General features: G+C 28.5%; 1 protein-coding gene across 4 annotated transcripts; it reads right to left on the bottom strand.

Annotated features, from left to right (window-relative positions):
- Positions 1-2,063: 2,063 nt before the first annotated feature.
- On the bottom strand, positions 2,064-14,207 carry LOC129318251 (serine carboxypeptidase-like 18). 4 transcript variants are annotated; one of them, XM_054962930.1, is made up of 15 exons: positions 13,913-14,201; positions 11,490-11,644; positions 11,249-11,394; positions 9,913-9,986; positions 8,785-8,907; positions 8,204-8,306; positions 8,067-8,104; positions 7,217-7,318; positions 6,370-6,456; positions 6,145-6,267; positions 5,989-6,060; positions 5,782-5,900; positions 3,381-3,494; positions 2,479-2,533; positions 2,064-2,367 (listed from the first exon to the last, which is right to left on the bottom strand). In XM_054962930.1, the coding sequence occupies exons 2-15, from the start codon at positions 11,615-11,617 to the stop codon at positions 2,284-2,286; spliced, it is 1,368 nt and encodes a 455-aa protein (XP_054818905.1). In that variant the 5' UTR covers positions 11,618-11,644; positions 13,913-14,201; the 3' UTR covers positions 2,064-2,283. The 4 variants fall into 4 exon arrangements, with proteins under 4 accessions (XP_054818905.1, XP_054818907.1, XP_054818908.1 ...); XM_054962932.1 differs by having other exon boundaries at positions 11,490-11,618; XM_054962933.1 differs by lacking the exon at positions 6,145-6,267 and having other exon boundaries at positions 13,913-14,205.
- Between the last annotated feature and the right edge of the window lie 10,154 nt (positions 14,208-24,361).

Here is a 24,361-nt window from a genome sequence, read left to right as displayed (position 1 = left end):
AATAATAAAAATATGTGTTTTTCAATAAAAATAGGTGTTTTTTTTTCTGTTCTCCAGAACAATAATTATAGAACACTTAAAAATTGTTTTCATTTTTCTGTTCTTCAGAACAATATTTTATTTTTTTATTCTCCAAAATATTTTTTAAAAATACGTTACCAAATGAATTATTTTATTCTTTTGTTCTGGAGAATAGAAAACTGTTTTCAGAATAGGTTTTCAAACAGGCCTTATATTTTGTCCTCCAATGTCACCCTTTTCATCAATTCCCAAACTTGTACGGATTCAACAAGTCAAACGAATAAATTTACATCGTCACGACTTGAACAGACCTTTTAGGCCTCCCTAAGTATGGTCCACGAATATGCGAAGAAGGGAAAGAACGTGTCGAATTGAAATTTATCAAAAAGATCAAGCATATAAAAACAAAATGTAAAAATGTGAGGCATTGGATTTGCCAAATGCAAGGTCTGTTTGGCATGAACGTGGCCCAGTTTCTCTCCAAATGACATAAATATCAGACTAAGGTACATGGATGGAAAGTAGAAATGGTAGTCTTGTGACTTACTAAAATTAGGTTTAGTAGAAGAAGTCACTCTTTTATAAAATAACAAATAAAGATTTAAATTCTTGTTGAAAAATGTGCTCGACAATACATTAGATAGGATTTATTAAAAGATATATGTTTGTAACCAAATTGAGCTTTTAAAAAAAAAAAAACTATGCAAACAAGGTTTTTTATGGGAGAATTTCATCCCATGACCAATGATGTGAAATATTTTCAAATCATACCTGATATAATATGAAATTTCATTGCAAAATATTAGGCCTAAGTTGAAATAAAATGTTAAAATAAAATGACCAAAATATCCTTCTCTTAGGATGTTTCATTACAACAAGTAACATAAGGGAATTAATAAGCAATGTAATTAATTAACAATCGAAATCCATGTGATAAATTAAATATGTTATTTGTTAAACTATTACCATAACTTGTAAAATCAATTATATTACTTGTTAAAAGCTTTACTTGCTAATTTTCCTATGTTACTTGTTACATCATACATGTTATAGCAAACTTGATTACTAATCCGTAAAAAAAACTTGTTAATTTTTTAATTTTACTTGTCTATTTCTTTATATTATTTATTAATTTCTTAACTTTACTTGTAAAGTTCATGTAGCAAGTTAAATTCGTTACTTATTAAGATGTTAACTTGTAAAATCAATTACATTATTTGTTAAAAACTTAACTTTTACTTTTTAATTCCCTTGTAATACTTGTTACATGGCAACATATTGAAAAAACAATGATATTTTGGTAATTTTATTTTAAAATTTAATTTTAATTCAAGCCTAACAGCTTGCAGAAAAAATTCATGTTGAATTGGTATGATTTGAAAACATGTCACATCATTGGGCAATGGATGAAGTCCTCCTTCTTTTTATTGATCAAGAGATTTTGAGCTCTATTTTTCTTTTTTTTTTTGGCATGCTACACCTAGTGTCTTAAATTTGCCTCACATTGAGTTGAAGAATTTTAAGAAAGCCAAAATCAATTCAGATCATGGTGGGTTAGGACCCCTTCTAGTGGAAGTTTTACCACCAATGTTATTGATATATATTTTCAAAACTCAAACTCAAAATTTTTAATTAAACTGATAATTTTCTTACCATTTGAACCAAATTTCTGATTGAACTCTTCAACTTTTACCCATAACTTAGCTTATCTTTATTGTCTAAGCTAGCCTTATTCCATTTAATGATTTATATAAATAATTTTTTTTAGAGAATTTACTTTTTAACACTCTTAAGGGATGTTTCTTTTTTTTTTTTTTTCATTTCTTACTTGAGGTAAGGGGTGTCCGATGTGGACTCCAAACACCCTTATAAATTATTTTACACCGTGTGTGGTGCAAAAAGTACAATAAGAGGAAGAAAGAGGAAACAAAAAATGAAAGGACATTATTATCTCACAATTATTTACACAAAAGTGTCAGTTATCCTCATATTTATTTTGATGTATTGTTCCCTTTCAATAATTAAAAAATGATATAAATTGCTTTTATTGTTAACAAATAGTAACCTTGATCATATAAAATTACATAAAAATTTTAAAAATTACAACAAAAATGATCTAAAAATTATAAATAAATACCTTATAAAAATTAATCTCAATTATTCATATAATAAGAGATCATCCTAACCCAGGGCTCGGCCTGACCCGCCCCATGGATCGACATTTTGGACTTGAGATCATAAAAAAGCCCAATTGACCCTTACTTAAATAATGGAATATGAGAACCACCTGTCTATCATTTGCAAAACTTCTTTAGGTTTATATGATTGAGCTACATGACCAGCACCCTATATCAAACAAAAATTAGAAAATCAATTAACCATATATGAATAGACTTGAAATCTAACAAAGAGAATATAATCAACTGAATGAAGCTAAGTGTTGAGGGTTTTGCTTACTTTCACAGCAACATATGTCAAGAAGTAGTTATGGTTCTTGTAGATTTGTGTGTATCTGCATCCAATATAAAAGCAGAGATGGGACAGTATAAAATATACAAATATCATAAGGATTATATTTGTTTTATATATATATATATATATATATTTGTTATTAATTTTTCAATTAAAATATGGTAAACCTGTAACTTAATTAAGAAATCATATACTCATTTACCAAAACCTCACACTTATCACGTTTTAATTAAAGAACTGAACCAATAACAAAAAGATTAAAAAAAAATTGCATCAAGTTAAAACTTTAAGTGCATTCAGATGCTAGGGGCGATTAGTTGAATTCAAAATTAGTTTAATCAAACTATTCACAATTGCAAACATCGCAATTTCATTTATTTTTACAAATTCTATTAACATTAATTTTACAATAAAAGTAATAATTTTTAATAAAATAGTGATCATATTATATATACTATGTTATAACTTTTTAAAGTAGAACTGTTTTTTTTTAAACAAATAAAATTAAAAGAACCTGCTGCACAATGCAACCAAAAAAATATTATTTAGGGTCTAAATGTTTATCTAAACGTTTATCATGCACTAGTCTTAACTGTTAAACAATACTTCCTCTATTTAAAAATGTAAAATATTTTTAATTGAATTTTACCTCCTATAAAATAGTTACCTACTTTCAAACTAACCTTATTTTTTTTATATTTATTTCTATTAAACACCCTATAATAAATATAAAGTCATTATCAATAGGGGCACTTCTGAAAAAGGGCAATGATTACATCTCGAAAAACTAAAAATGTCTTATATTTTTGAACAGAGAGAGTAATAATGTAATTGAACACTTTAAAGCTGAAAAATGGATAGAATGATGAATGAAATTGACTAGTTACCCTGCAACCTGGCCATCAACAAACCATGCACGCCAAGGATCTTCAATTTTCATGTTCAAAGACTTAATCCAAGCTTGTGTACTAATATGTGGTACTGCCAAGTCAAGATCAGCACTGTGATAAGGAGTTCAAACATCAGCGAATTTCCCCAAAGAAATTTAGCTTCTGAAAATATTATAGTCAAGTGTTGACTTTCTGTAAAAAGATAACAATCTCATTGGAGTAACAGGGCTATAACATCAAAAACTTTCTATATCCATAATCTCATTGTAGCCAATCTTGGAAGTTGGGACCAAGGAAGTTTATGGGGGATTACTGTTTAAGGTACAGAATTCTCAAGAATTTCTTTTCGAACATTGGTTGTAGATTTTATAAGGAATTCATTCATGTTCTGAATGTGATAGTTGTTTGCTTTAGATTTTGCTACTTTTTGTCTGTCTTGCATACAAAAATAAATAAATAACATGGCTGTTTATTTTTTATTTTTTGGCCAGAAATTCCTAAACTTGCACTGCAACATTTTTAAATATAACAAATATAAAAAAAAAATAGGAGTGCACAGAGAGCCGGGCTAGGCATCACCCTGGTCCATTGCCAGCCCAATGTATATATTGTTCAAGCTAGCCTAGTGCTCGTTTGTTCAAGGCAGATTTGGCCCAACCTCAAAATTTTAAAACTATTTTAAAAGGAATGGAAAAAAGTTGTTTTTTGTATCAACAAAAAAATAAAATTATCCGAATGAAATAATTATTAAAACTATATATACTTTAAAATGATTTATCATTTTATATATTAAGTTAAAAATTATTTTTAAAATTTTGAAAATGATTAAAAAAACTAAAATCATATAAAATATCAATAACAACTATAAAAACAAGATGTTACATGTAACATATTAAGAAATATGATACTATAAAACAATTATTTTGTACCCTTTTTTAAATATATATATATATATGTTTGGGCCGGGCCAGGTTGGATTTTAACTTGATGCTCGGTACGATGAGCCTAAATGGTTTGGACAAGGCTGGACATATCAGGTCATTGTGCTGCTTACATCCCTACAAAAAGTGAAGGAAAGGAAGTCCCGGATTATGGTGGAAGTTGACCGGTAATTGCTCACAAAGTTCAAACTGATCTGAAGAAGGTTTGGTTTTATTGAGCATGAAGGCTAGCTAACACCATATATGCTCCAAGTTTGATTGTTATGAGCATAGAACTTTAAAGGAAGGTAGGTTAAAAGGAACCTACAACAATGAGCTTCAAAGGATCTATACTTAAAAGATACTCTCTCGGTTCCAATGTATATGTAAAAGAGAAAGTAATTGTATCACATAATTTAAAAAATCGATTAACTATAATAATTGTATTTGAAAATAAAAAACTAAACTAAAATACCCCATGTTAATATTTAATCAAAATAAGGTTGTATTCGTTGTTTGTCTGGTGAATGAAAATATGGATTTTATGAGGGATAATTTAGGAATAAATGCTTTTTGAAATACTTTCTCCATTCCAAATTATAAGACACTTTTAAAAAAGATTCAACATCCCAAAATATAAAATATCTTGACAAAAATAAAATTTCAATAATGATATTTTTTCAATATTATTCTTCTTATTATATTCTCTCTCTTTAATATTCTTTCATAAATTGAGTATTAAATGAAGGGTATTTTTAAAAATTTATATTGTTATTTTGAAAAATATAAGCTCTAAACTGTATTTAATGAGTTTTATTGATATATGTGATGTGTCTTCTAATTTGGGAATGAGGGAATATGTGATTTTGCATAAAAAATAAAACAAGTGACACTGACTGTTTCTCTTATATTTAGAAACAGAGGGAGTATATTGGTCAATCTAATCCATGCTTCAATAAATGAATGAAATCTATATACTCCCTCTGAATTAGAATATAGAGCGTTGATAACTAATTCACAGTTCAAAAAATATTAGTTGAAACCTTAATTTTTTTAAAAAAAATTTACATTTTTTCAATTATAACTTCATTAAATATCTTATATAAAAGTTTTGATACTAGTAATTAAAATTACAATGCATGAATTTTTTTATAAAGAGTAATAAATGAAGCATGAGTATAGTTGAAAAAATAATTATAAAAGTTATCCATCGCCTTATATTTTGGACCAAATAAGGTTTCTAGAAGATGCATTATATTGTGGTATGGAGGAAGTATAGCACATGAGCCAAACTAACTCTTAAAATTAGTACTCTAATGTTATGGCATAAGTTCAAAGGAAGAATTTATTCTAAAAGACTAGCATAATAAGCAGGAGACCCCAATAGCTTATAAATCTCTTTTTTAAATGAGACTTTCCGCATGTGGGACTCAGTAACATTGACTTGCTCAAGAAAAAGCATGGATGATGAAACTTACCAGTATACAAGACATTGAAGGTTCGTCTTAGTGAAATTGCGATGATAATCAACAACACTTTGTAGATGAAATTTGTATGATAAACTCTTGTTGCATCTCAAGAACTCCCCTTTAGTTCCCTAATAAAAAGGCATTATAAAATTAAATTCTTAGTTAAATCTTGAATTAGTTTTAATATATAATAATCAATACTAAGTGGATTCTTACCTCTCTAATCTGAAGAGCCTTCCTAACATCCTCATTATTTGCCCATTGGTTCACAAGTATGTGATCATAACCCTACAAGTAAATTCCAAATTAAAAGGAACGTGAACGTGCGCGTGCAAGCAAGTGTGAGTATTTAACGTTCTAAAATTCACATACACGACACCAGAATGATTGGAGGATCCCTTCAGATGAATCTTCCAAGAGAGCTCTTTCATTGTTATTAGGAGTAGTTATGCAAACAGGTTCCAAAATTTGATTTATGTTTATGTAACGAACCAGCTGCAAATTAATGAATAGTTTATACACTTAGTTTTTCCTTTTTATATAGTAATTATAATGATCAAAAGAACCTGAGACTAGCGTGGAAGGTTTTATAAAAACCTGAGAGTAAGCTTCATAATCAGAGGCACACTTTGTGTTGTTTGGATTCATGTTGACATAATCACCATTACAACTTGCTTTAATTGACTGCAGAAAAAGATATCAAACTAATTTCAGAAAGGTAATTCCTTGAGTTTAATCACTGATCCTGAAATTGAGTTTCCCACTGTTAGATATGTATCAAAAGATTGTCACTATTTCACTACAATAATTCATTGATTGAGTTATAGTTATAAGCCAAGAAACTAAAAAGGATAGAATCTTGATCTTGAAATGCATCTAAAGGTAAGACAAATCAACAGTTAGGAATCATTGAGATCTCTCTCTAAAATAGCTCAATTTAGACATACATGTGAAAAGCATATATACCCATCCTAATCAATCTTATAAATACAGAAAGGCATTGATATTTCAAAAAAGTAAACATAGTTGTATTTGATATGTATCCGTATGATATGCGCCATGTACTTCATGATACTTATCATATATTCTATCATTTGCATTACTATTTTTTTTTTGTCAAAATGTTTTTGTACAAAACTTAATTAAAAACTTAAAAAAATTAATATTTTGGTTTATTATTATAAAAATCATTTTATTATTTGTTTAAACATCAAGATACTCTTACCTATCCCCTAAAATATTAAAACATATAACATATATATTATCCCATGCCTGTATCTTAAAAAATTTGAAAATCACCATATTTAATGTATCATGTTGTATCATACCTGATCAACACATACCCGTATCCGTATTTCTTAAGTAAGTTACTATCATAATTAAGACAGACAAAACTTAATCAGCTTTGAATGAAATGAATGCATGAATAGGAAAATAAAATAACCTCATAGAGCTCATCTGATATAAGACCCAGGTGGTGTGCATAAACAATTCGGGAGTTCATATCCAGAAACACATCAGTTGATGGGCTGGCAAGCACAAGACCCTAAGGCTAGCTGAGAGTTAGTGATATTTTGTTGTCATAAATAATATGCAAAAGGCAGTGCTTTATGTAAATTAAGCCAAGAAAAATAGAGAAAAATTCTCACCCAATACCTCATGAGGCATCATATTCAACTTTAGTATTATTATCGAGGTTAAAAAAGCAAACTGACCCCTAAACAATAGGTCTAAGAACGTCTGAAATTCTAAACTTATTTTTGATACAATGTTCCTCTTCAACTTTTGAAAACAATGCAAATTAACCCATACCATTAATAAAAGCTAACTTTGACTGTTAATCGATTAGAAAATAACAAAAAAGACCTCAAAAATTACACAAAAAGGACCAATTTTTTTTCTTTGTTCTTTTCTGTATTTATTTAGGTCATTCTCTGTAATTTTTAAGTCAATTTTTTATAATTTTTGCAGTTTTTTTCTGCATTACAACTAATAATCAAAGTCAACTTTTGTTAGCAGTAGGGTTCAGATTGTATCATTTTCAAAAGTTAAACTCGAATGTTGTAACAAAAATAAGTTTAGAGTCCTAGACCTTTTAGACTTATAATTCAATAGCTAATTTGTCATTTAACCCTATTATCAATGACTCGAGAATGTTATCTTAACATAGAATATGGTACCTCAAAAGGCACCAGTCTGGAATATGATGCCTCACAACTCACAAGGCATTAGAGAGGCAATTTGGAGAAAATGAAAGCTCTGGGTAGAACATAAGTAGTCTATCTCTATTTTACCTTGATATTTATGAGTGGACTGCCTCCTGCTCTGAAACCTGCCAATCAAAAAAAGCATAGAAGAGATTTAAACAAGGAAAAAAAAAGAGGCTAAAGTAGTGTAGCTACATGTAGAAGCAAAAATGAAACAGTTTAACCTTCATATAGTTTTTTAACAAGAGGAACAGCAGGCAAAGTTGAATATGAACCACCGCCAACATAAAATGAATTTGAGCCAAACTCAGGATGATCCATAAACCACTGCATTAGTCACAAATTATCAGAAGAAGATAAATTGTATCCTATATCATCATATATACCCCCTCTGGTAAAATATATAAACATTTTCTCTCCACTAATCTTGGTCCAAAATATAAACAACTTGGTATTTGTAAAAAAATTCTTAATTTACCACTTGTATTTATTAATCTAGATTCTTGTGTTGGTAAATGTATGACCTCTTTCTCACTCATCATAGGTTGGAATTAAGAGTAAAAAAGGAAAACAATATAATATTTTCACGAGAATAAGGATTGGTATGCAAATTGTTGTTAAAAGCTACTTATATTTTGGATAAAAGGAAATATACATCATTTATTTGCTTTCTTCTTTGAAAATTAGATACAAGGATCTGTCACGGTTTATCCATTAAAAAACAGATCCATGTCTGATAGATATTAGAAAGCTTGGCAACAATTCTATGCTAAATGGCAACTTTGGGTGCCAATTAAGTGTTTACCTTTTGCAGAAAATCATATGCATTCTCTATCCACATTATATCACTGCTGTGGTAGCCTTCTTGTGTTTGTGAGTAAGAAAATCCTGTGCCAACTGGTAAATCTATGTACATGACATTGAGTACCTAGCAATTAAATGCCAGATAAGTAATAATTACTGTTTTAAAGACCATACCAGCAAGCAATAGAAATAAGAGATAATGAAACTTTTAGATGCTTAAATTTTTCTTAGTTATTTATATAATCCTTCAAGTTTAATTTTTATCAATTTGGTCTATTATGCTTTCTTAAATTATCATGTTAGCCCTTTAAGTTTTAAAATACAAATTAATTGTCAAATTAATCTAATATGTAAAGTCTATTGATTACATGGCATATATTTGTAGTTAAATTACAACAAATTAACCTTCAAATTAATTTAATTCTTCTCAATCTAGTAGCTTATACTACGTTTTATTTTGTTTTTAAATTCTAGGTTTGTTTTTTCCTACCTAAATAATTACATTTTTTTTCATTAATCTACATGCATGACTACCATTAATATCTCATTATTTATGTTAGCAGATTTTATTAGTGTTACCTATTTTTTAAATGATAAGTACCAAATCAATAATTGAAGCAAATTTAAGGGACCAAATTGATAAAAATTAAACTTGGGAGACTAAATTGATAATTGAAATAAATTTAAGGGAATAAAAGTTCCATTATCCATAGAAATAATGAAGGAACTACTAAGCAATTAATCAACAAGAGCATTAATTAGTGCCTATGTAAAAGATTGTTTTCTCTTATCTCAATTCAGAAACTTAAGCTTTTAATGAAAGATTAATAATTTTGATATATCATAGCAGAAGAATGGCTCTTATATATCTCTTAACAGGGAGAGTCATTCAACAACAACAATAACAGAGAGAGTCACTCCAATCTGACAAAAATTGCTGAAAAAGTTGAGATTATAGTTTTCTGCCATATAAGTTGTATTAGAATTAAAAAAAATAGCAACACAATGTCATGATTTTAGCATGGAAATGAAAATAAAGGCAATAGAAAGGGTATTGATGGTAATGAAGTATAAAATTGATTTGCAAAGCAATACAAATTTGGAAGCTCGAACTTAGAAACATCATGACCTGCGTCCAAGCATAAGGGTTTAATATAAGTGTTGGAAGAATCCCACTGGATTCTCTGTCAAATGTCACTGGTCCTGCAAATTGTTAAATAAAAAGTAAGATTTTGCTCAGTTCTTATTTATCCAAACTTGAAATCCAATAAGATTAAAATTATACATTTCTACTCCCTCCATTAAAAAAAAATATAAAGTATTTTTAGCTTTTTAATGTATAATTAATGATTTTTTTTTCAAAAATACCTTTAATAAATAAATCATAAAACCCTTCACCTTTAAGTAAGACATTATATTATTAAATAAGGGCGGGCATGGATATGGTATCAATTTAAAGATAATTAACTAACTTATTGAGAGAGTAATTTAGTTAAAAATGTCTTATACTTTTTAATGGAGGGGATATTCTTCAAAGGAAAAAAAAAATCCCCCCTAAAATGCTAGAACTAGTCTTGTAGAATGGGGAAAAATCCCGGTCAAAGTTCAGAGTAAATCACAGATGATGAAGTTTATCCTAATAACACCTTGTGAATCTATGAAAATCAATAATGTCTTCTGTAATCCATTTAACAATTATCTTCCTGTGCCTCACTTTTGAAGTGCAAAGGAGTCAAATATCACAAAATATTTGAGGACTAACATGACTTATTAGCAACAGGGGGGACAGGGCAACTTTATCAATCAGATTGAGGGATAAGTTTAGATTAATGCATTAAGAAGGTGATGGAGGCTTGATAGTATGAGATATCAAGTCCCACAATAAGTAATAAGTACAGCCAATAATTCAAGTCAAACTCAATTTGGAATAGGCTTAAAAGTATCCAACCGTATAAAAAAACCTATACAGCAAAGCCTAGCCCTAATTCCTCATGTTTTCAGATTGGCCCAAATTGTTAAATTTTATTTTATTATCTAACTTCAATTTTTATTTTAAAAAATTAATATTTTCAATTTTTACATTATTTTTTTAATAATTAAAAAAAAAAGAATTCGGGTATTCGGCCTTAACCCATTCGAGTTCGGTTTTGGCCAATATTTCTTCAGTTTATTCAAATGGCTCAAATAAGTTCGGAATAAAGAAAATCTTTTAAACTCTCAAGCTTGGCCATAAAATTTTCCAAGCTTTCCGCTTTTAGCAGTAGGAGATACTCTATATGATATTTAATTAAGTGAGTGGGTTCTCCCACCTTAACAACTAGCTTTTGAGATAAAATTTTCCAACCCATTTAGATATCCATCTACTGGTTGGCAGGAGGCCGGGTTAAGTGCTATAGAGGCTAAGGTTTCCATCTCACTTAGATATTGAAAAATGAATAAATGAATGAACAAACTGAAGCACGTACCATTTTCAAAAAGAAATGCAGAAAGGGCAGAGCAACCAGGGCCTCCAACAAACCAGAGTAAGATTGGATCTTTAGAGGGATTTCTTTGTGACTCCACAAATAAGTAAAATAGTTGCACATCCTCTTCTTCTCCCACTCCTATGTATCTGCACAATATAATTTATGGTTTATGAGCCAATTTATCATTCACCCTAAAAATAATTACATATTACTTTCACAAAAGACGGGGGGAAAAACTCACCCAGTTTCAAGCTTGAAAGGGAGGTCACCAGAAAAGCCAGGTAAGTTCTTGATAATTGATCGTGAAGAAGCCATGAAAGGAGCAAACAGTAATAGAACTAGCATGACACAGCACCATCTCCAACCCATTCTGATAATAATTATGAATAATTCACCCTAAATGTTTATATCAATGAAATCAAATTAAATCACAGTAAAAACCATTCATATTATAAAATTCAATAGTTTGGTTATTATAGAAAAATTAATTTTTTTTCTAGAAAAACATATCTTAATCATAATATCTAAATTTTTAGATAAGTGATTTTATAATGGATATCAAACACAAACATTTAATATATTTTAAATTTTTTGTTACAATGCTCGACAAAATTTATTAGTAATAATTCTCATAATTTCTTTTATCAAATATAACATAAAAGTAAAATCAAATAACATCAAATCACCAATGCTTTAAGAGCATCTGTAGCATTATTTTGTTAAAAATAAGTGCATTTTACGATAAATTTTCAAATTATTGAAACATTTGTATTATACATTCCTACAAGACTACATACAGAATTGAAATGAGAATTTCATATAGTGTCTAAGGCTTCTATAATGTTTTAATTTAGAAGTGGTCGAAAATATAGAATCCCTACATTTTATAAAGAAAAAAATTAAAAAGTTAGAAGGGGCCATGGCTTCCCCTTGTCCCTATGTTTCCACCCCTGAAAAGATAGTTTATTTGGTAAGGATTTAGCTCATAATTTATAAAGTCATGTGATTAAATCCTATTACCAATATGAGGACATTTTTGATAGATAATTTGTAAACACGTAAGCGTTTTGAGCCTAAAGGCATGCCAAGTGGTGGAGCCACATATATTTGAGGAGGGGTATATGCATCCCCTCAATTTGGAAGAAATTACAAATAAGCAATATGGAGTTTGTTATTTTATTCTTTCTAGTCTCAAAATTTTGCAACCCTTAAAATCTAGACCCTTCTTTTTTAATGTTTCAACTTAAGTCTAGCCCCAAAATTTTGCACCCCTTAAAAGGCCCTTCTTTTGTGAATATTTTAACTTAAGTCCAGTTTTGAATTCACTAAATCCAAAACTCAAATATGATTTTTTTTTTAGAAAAGAATATACTTATTTATTTTATTTTCTTTAAGTTTCTGGTTAATGATTATGTATTTATACATTTTTATATATAAACAATATAATAAGTTAATGACTTAGATGGAAGAGAATATTTTTAATAGCATTTGATGATAAGTAGGGGAAAATTATAAAATATATGATTATTTTTAAAAAATATTAAATAATTATTTCTGAATTATTATTTTTAAAATTAATTTCATCCCCTAACACAAGGTCCTAGCTCCACCACTGGGCATGCCCTTGTCCTAATTAGTTTCAAAACTCAATTCACCTAAATTTTCTTGTATATATATATTAAAAAAAAATCTTTCTAATCCAGGGCTTTTTGCTCTCGAGCCCCTTTCAAGATTTTGGTTCCAAACATGAGGCGAATCAATTTTGATGTATCACTTCTTTTCGGTATTTTAAAAAAGAATGATTATGTTATAAGTACCTCACTTATTTGGAATTCTACATAAATTAAACTGAAAATATTAATCATTTGATCTCAATAATTTTGATTCAATTATAACTCAGTTTTAAACTCTAACTCATTATAATTCAATCTTAATAATTTTGATTCAATTATAACTTAGTTCCTACAATTTTATAAATTTAAATATTGATCTATATATTTGATAAATAAAATTATAAATATTAAAATTTTTACTAATTTAAAATATTAATATCTAAATTTTAAAATAATTTTAACTTTATAATTTTACTTTTCAAAAATAGAGGGACAAATATTTTAAATAACTTAAATTATAAAACTGAGTTGCATTGACTTAAAACTTAATAATTAAATTATAATAAAGTAAAAGTTATAAATGTTAAGTTATGATGAGTTAAAATTAAATAATTTGATTACAAATGACTTGAAATTATAAATATTAAATGATTAATTTTTTAATTCTGTTAAAACAAATTTTTACATGGATTAAATCAAAACAAATTATTCAAGTAAAAGTGTACAGCACAATTTTTAAACACGTTGTGAGCTAAACAGTAACCCCACAAGAACAGAACCATGGTCCCGATTATGTCCTTTGCTTTGTGCTTTCCATGAAACATAGGACACTGAACACTTTTTGAAATGTCAATATCGAATTCAGGGGATTAAACACTGACCACGACTTGCAGGCTTGCAGCACGGAATTCAAATCAAATAATTTCGTTTAAAAGGATTAGAACTATGCCAAGAAAGCACCGACAGATCTAGCAAGAAAAGAAGCTGACGAAAAATTCATTCAGACACAAAATCAACTCCGTTAGAGGGGCCTGAGTATGAAGTATCTAACCTTCTCCGACGACGGCGATTCCGATGTTTCCAAGGAGTTCTTGATGCAGGGAATCTCCGGTTGTGATAATAGCAGTAGCAGAACAAAATAGTGAGAGCTCCAGCAATGGTTCGGTGATTAGGATGAGGATTCCATGAACGAAACCCGATCGGAGATGTCTAGCCGGAGAAGGCGACGGCGACGAGGGGTATCAGAAGCTAGAAGGAGGGGGAGAGCTTCGACGTTGGGGAGGGGCTGTGAACGAAAGTTGAAGGTTATATTTGGATAACATTCTGACCGATGGGTTGGGATGTTAAAAGCTATTTGGATAAAAAAAGAATCTTTTCTTTTATAAAATATAATCATTTGTTACTGTTTGTTCTACACTAAAAACAACAGTAACAATTTTTTTTTTAAAAAAAACAGTAATGCTGACATGTTTCTGTCGCACAGGGACATATTCTATATACGTTTGGAATTTGGGTAGGAAATTTTTCCAATAGACTTATGGACCAAACGTGCCGTTGCCTTTGAAGCCAGATTTTCTGGCTTCCGGCATTGAGAATTTGCCGTCGGTGGGGTTATTAAATATTTAAATGACATTTATTTTTTTGTTACCCTTTCTCTCTCTTCCATGCGGTGATTGCACTAACCAGACTTGGACACGTGGATCAGGAATCAATCATTTGACTTTCAGGAAATTTTCACTGAAAACCTTCAAGAATACATATTAAATAAAGATCTCAAAAATATTGATATATTACCATAAGACAGGGCACTAATTTAATATTAAATTTTACAGCCAAATGATAATATTGTCTATCATTGAAAGCAAAAAGACAAACATAGATCAAGAAAATAGACAATGCACTTAGTAAAGTTGAAGATTACAAACACCTCCGTCAACAGAGATGGCGTTCGAAGATCAGCGAGACCTCCATCAATGAAGACACATCTCTCTAAGACTTGAACTTATATAACTAATTACAAGGGAGGATTATTCATCATAATTACAAATATTAAAATAGACAAAATATAAATAAAGATTTGAATCTCTCTAGGGCTTTGAACTAAAACATCTGAAGATCAACGATATCTTCATTGTTGGAGTTCGTACACAAGAATCATTTGACAAAAGAAGAACTATAGGTGAAGTGCAAAAAACTAGATAAAGAAAACATACATGTCATACTAGTATATCTCTGATATACCGATATATATATGAGATATTGGTATGTGTTTGAAAGAATTTCAAGTAAAACATACTAGTAAAATATGATCATACTGGTAGGATTTCATGTTTGAATGATTTGTTCGTTGTAACATCTTAAGTTTTCAAATTAGAAATTTTCAGTTTTTCTAAGGGTATTTTAGTTAATTTAGATAAATTATTGATTAATGACATTTTTAGGAGAGTAATATAGTTTTTGAATTCTTGGACAATCTTAGAAAAAGGCTAAATTGATGTTTGAACGGGTCATGGTATGGAGGAAAGTTTAAATTGTGGTGGAACTCTTTATGCCATGCGCCGCAGCGCACGTGCAAAATCTACTTATCAAATCACAAACCATACTGAAAATCAAAACAAGAGGAAAGGGTGAATTGATATGTGCGTTAAGTTTTATCCATCCCTTTGTGTTGTTGTGAATTGAGAGTTTGGTGGTCATTATAAATGCTTAATTGTGTGATATGATTGACTTGTTATATTGTGTATGGTCCATTTAAGGTGGTCAAAGTGATTCTGTAATTAATGGCATTTTGTGGTGTGTTTTGGATACCTTTGAAAGTGTTTTAAGGTGAAAATAAACTATTTTGATTTCAGATATCCATCTTTTTAATGAATAATTATTTGAGTTTGAGATTGATGCCATTAGCTAAAGGGCTCGAAGAGCTTTTTATGGACAATTGAACCGTTCAAATTGAACTTTGGATGACAAATGGCGAGCTTTAAAAGTTGAGAGTGCTATTATGACAGCATTTTGCAGTCATAAGGCAAATGCCTTCTACGAGATTCATTCCCCTGTGTCATCTGCTGCAGCGGGTGTGGGCTACGCTGAGATGGACAGGCCAATTTCTAAAAAAAAATTTAGATGTTATTATCTCATTTTAGATGCTTATGATTTTCATGCTTCTGTTACCATATGTAATTAATTTTAAAAGTTTGAGCTCAAACAATATTTTAAAAAGGGTTTTCTTGGGATCCCATTATCTTAACTAATTACCTTTTAAACTCTTGGGTTATGATAACTTATGGTTGGGATTTATCTAATTTTGATTATCACGATAGTGTGTAAGAGTATTGTTCTGATAATGTTAAGGCGGACATTACATTCGTCACCTTAGTGTGTGTGGTTAATTACTTTAGGATAGTTGTTAATTTTCTTATTGCACTTGTTTATTACAACATTGACTGAAAAATTCAAGTAGAACATGTAAGCTCTCCCAATATAATCCCTATTAACACTAAAATTGAGGTAATTATAGGTTTAAACCTAGTAAGAATTATGAAGTTTTCACAACTCATAAATGGGAGAAGCACGTTTTTCAAAATTTCAAATGAAGGAAACAACGTTAAATTATTTACAATGGGAATCTAAGAATTCAACATTCAAATATCTCCCATACACTTTCATTATCTTCAAATCAAGGTTTCAAAACAATGCGAAGGCTTGGGATTCAACTAAAGAATCTAGGCCATTGATTAAAATCACTATACTGTGAATTCCACAGAAAATGACACGTGCGTTGCGGTTAAGTATTAATGCATTGAGGCTCATTAGCCTTTGTGCTATACGCCATGGCACATTACACGATATTTGATAGCAAACTTTTACTGTCACATGATAACATTAGGAGTGAACTTTTGATGCGTCTTAAATCTCCATCCAATGTCTGATTGAGGTGATTTTGATATCCACAGAGAGCTTTTTTCTAACTCTAGCTAATGGCATAAGTTTCATACTCAAATTCATTTTTTACAAAGAGTTAGAGAACTAAACCCATTTTCATAAAAACTCACAGCAATGGTGTCCAAACTCACACGCAAGTGCCAAAAGTTTACACCAACTAATTGACTACACTCAATAGACTGTATAGGACTCATGCAACACACCACAAATGTAACACACCAAATTTTTTTAAAAAATAATTTAACTCAACCATAGTTAGGTTACAGCCACCCAACACATTCTTATATCAATAATTTTAATATAAAATATTTTATAATTGACTTCAACTTACACACTATAACATTTCAGATAAATTTTTACCTCTCACATGCCATTAGGCTAAATCACATTTGTCCATCCTTATACTCCCAACAAGTAAAATAAGCAATTTAGTCAATTTTCAACACAAGCCAGTTATTTGGCCTTATAATCATGCCATTTTAACCAATCCAAAGTAAACCAAATATTAAAATTACAGTCATCCAAATTGTACTAAAAATAGAAATAGTTTGAAAGGCATGATTACATTTATATATTCATATAATTGACAATAAACAAAAAGCCCTAATATTGGCAATATAACACATTATAAATCATAAATTAAATACCCAAAAGAGACAGTGGATTTATACTACTAAGCCTCTGGGACTCCTCCACGTGTCACTCGTGGCTCTTCTTCTGAAAATTGTTAACCACATAATGAGACTCAAAAGTCCCAGTAACCAAAGCCAATTTATGATAGTGTATACAAACAGTTAAGTGTGTGCTTACTAAGTGAGAATTAAAAATAATATAATTCTAATAAATATAAGAATATTACAATACACACAAACAACCATCCTTATATCCCTCCATTAACCTCGACCCGTAGCCCTCACTCGGTGTTAAATTACCCGGCCAAAGGTAGATTAGCCCGAGCCCTTACAAACCACCTATTGAGCTCCAATAGGGGCGTACCACGTGGCACATAAATACAATAACAATAGCAAGTCTCCCAACACCTCCCACAATAATCAAATAAATTCATAATAATATTGCACAATTATATAATATTACAAAATTTATAAATTTCTCAATAATCACCCAATTAACATGAAGTAACACTAATCACAAATTAAAAGCATGGTTACCTTGTCGCTTTTTCAATAAATTATTCCTTAAAATTTCTCTCTTACCACAATCTTTACCAGTAATACAATCTACAAATAACATATTATTTATAAATATTAGTTTCAATTTTTGAAATTAATAAAATAATTATAATAATAGAATTAAAAATATAATATAATTTCTAATCTCAATCTTAATACAAATCTATAGTTAATACTATTAAGTAAAATTTTTAACTCCTCTTTTAATTATCAATAAACATTAATAATCTAAAAATCAAATTTTAAACTAATTTCTATTATCAAAATTTTCTTTTTATTTTATAAATTCGCACCTAAAATACCCAAAATTAAAAATTGAGTCTCTAGCTTAGAATCATAATCCTATAGCCATAATAATTCATTTCTCATCCCAAATAATCATCTAAACCTCAATAAATCAACATATATTTTCAGATCTAGTTTAGAATTTGATCCATAAGCTATAAATTCAAAGATCATCAACAAATTTATACTCTAAAACATTTATTATACTACTGACAACCTCAAAAATCATATTTATTCAACATAAATTCATCCCTCTTCCAGATCTTAAATTTTCTACCACTACAAACTCAAAAACCAAAGAAGAAGGATGACTAAGAAAAATTTTTAGAACACTTACTTAGTCTTGAAAAGCTTAAAATCACACCCTAAATATCCTATTAAAAACTCTTACCTTAAAAATTTAGATATTTCGCACCAGCGACTCGCGTTCTCTCTACCTCAGCACGTACAAAGGAATGAATGAAAAAAAAATGAAGGAACAGGTGGGTTTTTATAAAAATTCAGTAGGTCCCACATCTTTTTTTTTATTATTTCTTCTTTTCTCTCTCTCCCCTTTTTTTATATTATTATTATATACAATGATTGTTGTGGGCGGCCGAAAGCAATTTTGTTCTTCTTCTTCTTCCTTTTTTTTTTTGCATACCTTTTTTTTATAATAATAATTTAATAATATTTTTTAATTAATTAATTAATAATAATTTTTTTAATTAATTTTTTTAAAAAATTTTAATTTAGAATTATATCCTAAGTTAGATTTAATGATCATTTCCTACTAATTTATTTACCTCTAAATATTTTTTAAAATTTTTATTAATCCAAATTAACTATTAAAATTTAAATTGGGATGTTACAACAAACATATGTATACATATATATCATAAATTTACCACTCAACCTTATATTTTATAGAACACAAGGGGAAGAAATTTCTTACACAAATTGTTTATTTTCATTTCAAACTAATCAAAATACACATTTTCTTACTTGTACGAATATTTTGGCCCTATAAAAGGTTTTACAATCAAAGCTCACTAACCTAGAGCACAATGTATATAAGTTATATATAATAATGCAAGTAGCACAAAATTGATGAATGAGTCCTAGTTGACAATTCAACAACATAAATAAATAAATAAATATATATATATATATATAAACATAAGTAAAGAGGCATGCAAATAGGATTACACCTAATATCCTAAGCCTTAGTATGCTTTCCCCGATCTTGATCTAATGAGTTAATCCTTAAAAATATTTGAGAATTGAGGGGTGAGTACAATTACTCAATAACTAAGTTTCACTTAATATATACAGTTGCATGCATATCAATTAAAAAAACAAATGCAATTGGCAAACAACACACAAATAAGACACGTGTGATACATATAGCTACGATTCACAACAATAACAAATATGTGACTGGGCATAAAATACATCATCATCATATTTACAATAATGCACATCATGGGATTACAATAATACCAACCATACACCCTTAACTTACGTCGATGGACCACAATAATAATAACCATATGGTTAGAGCTAGATGCATGATCAAATGCCAGCCTTATACCTTCCTGTTACCTTCGACATGAAATTGGGTGGCTATTAAGTGGCTACGTCCATCATGGACTAATCCAGCTTTTACTTGTGAGGAGTTACCAGACCAGGGTTAACTCACTCACTTATAAACGTAATTTCTCTCAATACTAACAACTATAGAGTGTCATATCCTTAATCTATCATCCTTATAAACTGGTAGAGACTAGTTAGGTTAGAGTCCTTCATAGAACAGAGACAATCTCGAATCAACCATAGGACAAAGATTACCTCTCGATTTCAATGGTTGGTGTTTAGGCAAGCTTTCAATTTCAACGATAAGTTGCTAGTATCACATAGATTATTAATATATTCATCTCCCTAGACGAACTTTCGCTAATGATTACGCCATGCACAACTTACTTATATTATGCATTCTAATATATTCTTGCTGAAATAATTGGATTGGAATTGACCATCGGATACTCTTATAAGCTATGGTCGAGCCTATTGAACCAATCTTTTTAAACCTGAATATAATTAAGACTGGGCCGCTACTTTGGAACTAAAAATGATAATTCAAGTTTAAAAGGGTTGGCTCTTTTAAGCTCAAAAATGAAAGAGCCAGCCCTTTTAAGCCCAAAAATAAAAGAGTCGGCCTTTTACTGTTAGGCTAACCTTTTTAATCCATTTTATTTTTTTAAAATTGTAATCTAGAAAAAAAAGATTAAATATATAACTAAAATAAATGAACATATTAGACTCATTCGTCCTTCCTTCATTCGTTTATTAAGCTTTAGCTCATAGTGTTAGGCGAGTCTAATTTTTATTAGTATTAATTTTGATATTACTATTTAATATTAGGCTTAGAAGTTTAAGTTTTTTTACATTTATTGTGGTATGCATTGATTTAAATTTGTTTTCTTAAACTTACTTTTATGTGAAATAACTTTTTTAGAATTATAAATATATTTTTAGAATTTTAAATTAAAAAAAAAAACAAAAAGGGGGTTGACACCCTGAGGGTCAGCTTTTCAACCTTGAGGGCTAAATCGAGCCTTGTAAAATGAAGCTTGAAGTATAATCGAGCTTATTAGAGCCAGCTCATTTAGATCCTGACTCTTCAAGGACCGGCCCTTTAAAGTTAGGCTAACCTTAATTGATAGTTTTATTGGTGATAGCTCCAAAACACCGGCACATTATGACCTTTTTATTTTTATTTTTATTTTTTGAAACTGGGAGAGTAGCATTTAAGTGCCTATATCTATCTCTTTGGTGAATAAAAAAGAGTGCTTATATTTTTATATTTAAATTAATAATAATTAACAAAATTATACTAAAAATTTTCTCCGTAATTCTAAACTAATTTTATAAATTTTAAAATTAAATTATTATAAAATATAAAATATCCAAGAAGCACCACTATTGACAAAATATTGTTCACAAATTGTGAAAATAGAAAAAATTTCTGACATATATACACATTACATAAGAACCTACATCTAATTATTGAATTGTATGATCTAAAATTGCAATTTAATCTTTTGATTGTATTAGAGTATTTTGATTTTTGAATCTCTTACTATTCAAAGATAAAAAATATTTGTAATATCATATGATTATTTATAATTTTCAAAAGCATTAATAACATTTTTTTGTAATTTTTAAAATATTAACATTTCGTAACTTAGAATGATAATAATCAAATTAATATTTATATAACATATAAAATTTATTACAACCAACAACACTAACAAAATGTAAGTCATACAATCAACATGTGTTAATCTTAGTGGAATGGGCTATAGTTGTTTAAGAATGAGGTATCAAGTATGAATATCTCTAAATGCAGGAGAGTTATATATTTCTTATTGGACTTACTAATATTTAAATTTGACCTAATTATACAGGTATATTTAAAAAATTAAAGCATATAATAAAAATTAAATAAAATATAAAAGTTATACAACATATTTAAATTTCCATATACTAATTAGACATACCAACAACCACATAAAATAAAGAGATTTTAGTAAACTTTTTTATCATTGCCTCTCGCTAAAATTGTATAAAATAATTAAAAGTATAAGAAGCTTAAGAGCCAAGCTCAACTGATCACTTGTAATTTTGGCCAACTTATTTAACTTTTATTTTGAATACATGTTCACGAGAAACCTGTATAAGAAGTAAAAAAAACTATATAGTCATATTAGAATACAAGACATTTTTACTCCGATAAATGATTCATGAAAGATCATTAACTCAAATTATCATTGAATGTTTGGTAAGTAAAAAAATTGATATATTTATTTGCTTTCTTGACACATGATCAAATGTAATTGTTTTAATTTCTCATAATAAAATTCTTAAATTTTCTTGATATAATTTAAATAAAGATAATTTTTTTAAAAAACGGTATTGAATCAAGGATAAAACCAACCTGTTTAACTTGGAAGGTTGCGAAAATCTTTGCACGCGACAAGAAGCCACGCACGCAAAAGGAACGAATGAAAGAGACAAAGAAGGGAAGAAGCAAAATCCTGTAGTTTCAGCGTAAGCGGTGTGGGCTCAGATCAATCGAGTTCGGCAGGACAGGCCACTTCTGTCAGTCATAGTCATAGAAAAAGAGAAGCGTAACACAAGAAACAAAACCATGACTATTGGTTGTTGTAATTTTTAACGCATTTTGATATTGATTTTTTATTTTTTAATTACTAAATATTGCTTTCAATTTTATTTATAAGGTATATTTAAAAAATTTATTTAGTCTCATTTATAAATTATAATATTATTTTTTAAGTAATATTTAAAAAGTATTTTTAAATTACCTTTAATGAGAAAAAAAAAATAACATAACATTACTTTTTAGATTTGTTATATGGCGGCATATTAAAATTTTATAAAATTTATTCTTTTTACTTTTTTTCTTATATTGGTATTGATAAATTTGGTATTAATGACTTATAAAGAGAAATGAAGGAGTTTATTTCTAATTATCCTATCTCCATATTAGTCTTTTTGTTTTTTAATATGCTCAGAAAGATCATAAAATGATAATAATGGTGTTAAATACGCTGAAATTTGACTAATGCCATTAATCTGTATTAAGGTAGAATTATGATTGAATAAATAATAACATTGTGCAGATGGCATAAACTAAAGGATCCTGAAGCCAAAAGAAACTATAAAAAAATATACTAAAATTACATGGATCAATAATTATGTTTTCAAAAAAAGAAAAAAAAAAGATAAGTTCTTGGAAATATGCAACAAGACAAAGGCGATGAAGATAATCACCAAACACAAGAAGGGAAAGGAATGTGTGCCTATTTGCACAACGTACCCTGTCTCTTTTACAATGTATTTTTTTAAATGGGTGAGCTTTTTTTTTTTTTGGGTCAAATTAAATGAGTGAGCTACACAAATAAAGCAAATTAAGGTTATCAAACTCATAGTTTTGAATAATTTGTAATTATAAAATAAATTCCTATCATAAACTATTTTTTTGAGCCTAAATATTGTAAACTTCAATGTAAACTCGTAAAAATTTACAATTATTAATAAATATAATCAAATGATAAAAATGCAATAGACTATGTATGCATTACACACACACATATATATATATAGGAAAATGTTTTTTATTATATCAAGAAAATTGGAACTCTAATCTAATCATATCCGTTCCCATTTTTATCACCTGTTCTCACTTAGGTGACTTAAAACATGGTTCTTTAAAATATTCAAATCATATTAATTTAAAAATTATTGATCTTTCACCATCACTTATAATTAACACCAAATTTTGTAAAAATGTATCTTTATTTGTATACTCACTCTGTTAAAAATATAAGATATTTTTTAGGAGTTAGATGTTCAAAAATGTAAGGCATTTTTAAATCTTTTGAGGTGTAATTATTATTTTTTTTCAAAAATTGCCCTTATTAATAATGACCTTATATTTATTATAGAGTGTTTAACAGGGGCAATATAAAAAGATAGGGTTAATTTGAAATAGATAATTACTTTATTGGGGTAAAATTTAAGTAAAAATACTTTATATTTTAAACAGAGGGAGTACTATACTTGAACTTTAATTTATTTACTATAATTTTTTTATAAGACACTTGCCTTATATCTCTTTGGGACTTTGCTTTTTCCTCATGTTTATTTATGGTCATTATAGTTACCGGTACGTTTAGATTTCATTTGAATATAATTCATTAAAAAATTGATTAATATGATTGATTTTGATTATAATTGATAATATTATAATTTGATTTATTTGAATATTATTTTTTTAATTGATTTTGACAAAATTAAAAATGTTTAAATGATTTACTCAAGATCAATTTTTAAGGTGTAAATTGTTACAATTAAAAGATAATTAATAATTTAATCTATAAAAAATTAATATATCAAACTATGCGTGTGTAAACAAACAACATATTGATAAAGAGAAGTGCTAATTTCATATGTTGGAAGAGAATCTTTCCCATTCTCAGTTATAACTTTTTTGTTCTCTAATTTCATTGTAATATAAAAAA

The sequence above is a fragment of the Prosopis cineraria genome, unplaced genomic scaffold (genome assembly GCF_029017545.1).
Source record: "Prosopis cineraria cultivar Desert tree isolate PC_DT_omini unplaced genomic scaffold, ASM2901754v1 PC8, whole genome shotgun sequence".
NCBI lineage: Eukaryota > Viridiplantae > Streptophyta > Magnoliopsida > Fabales > Fabaceae > Prosopis > Prosopis cineraria.
Note: the sequence above shows the minus strand (reverse complement) of the source record. Positions and strands in the feature narration are given on the sequence as shown.

Bases quoted from the DNA above. Each gene is read 5' to 3' on its own strand.
- LOC129318251 (XM_054962930.1), bottom strand. From the start codon at position 11,617: ATGGGTTGGAGATGGTGCTGTGTCATGCTAGTTCTATTACTGTTTGCT. The intron at 8,908-9,912 runs GTCATGATGTTT...TTTAATTGCTAG, and splicing joins ACCCTTATGCTTGGACGCAG to GTACTCAATGTCATGTACAT. The intron at 5,901-5,988 runs GTAAGAATCCAC...CCTTTTTATTAG, and splicing joins AGGCTCTTCAGATTAGAGAG to GGAACTAAAGGGGAGTTCTT.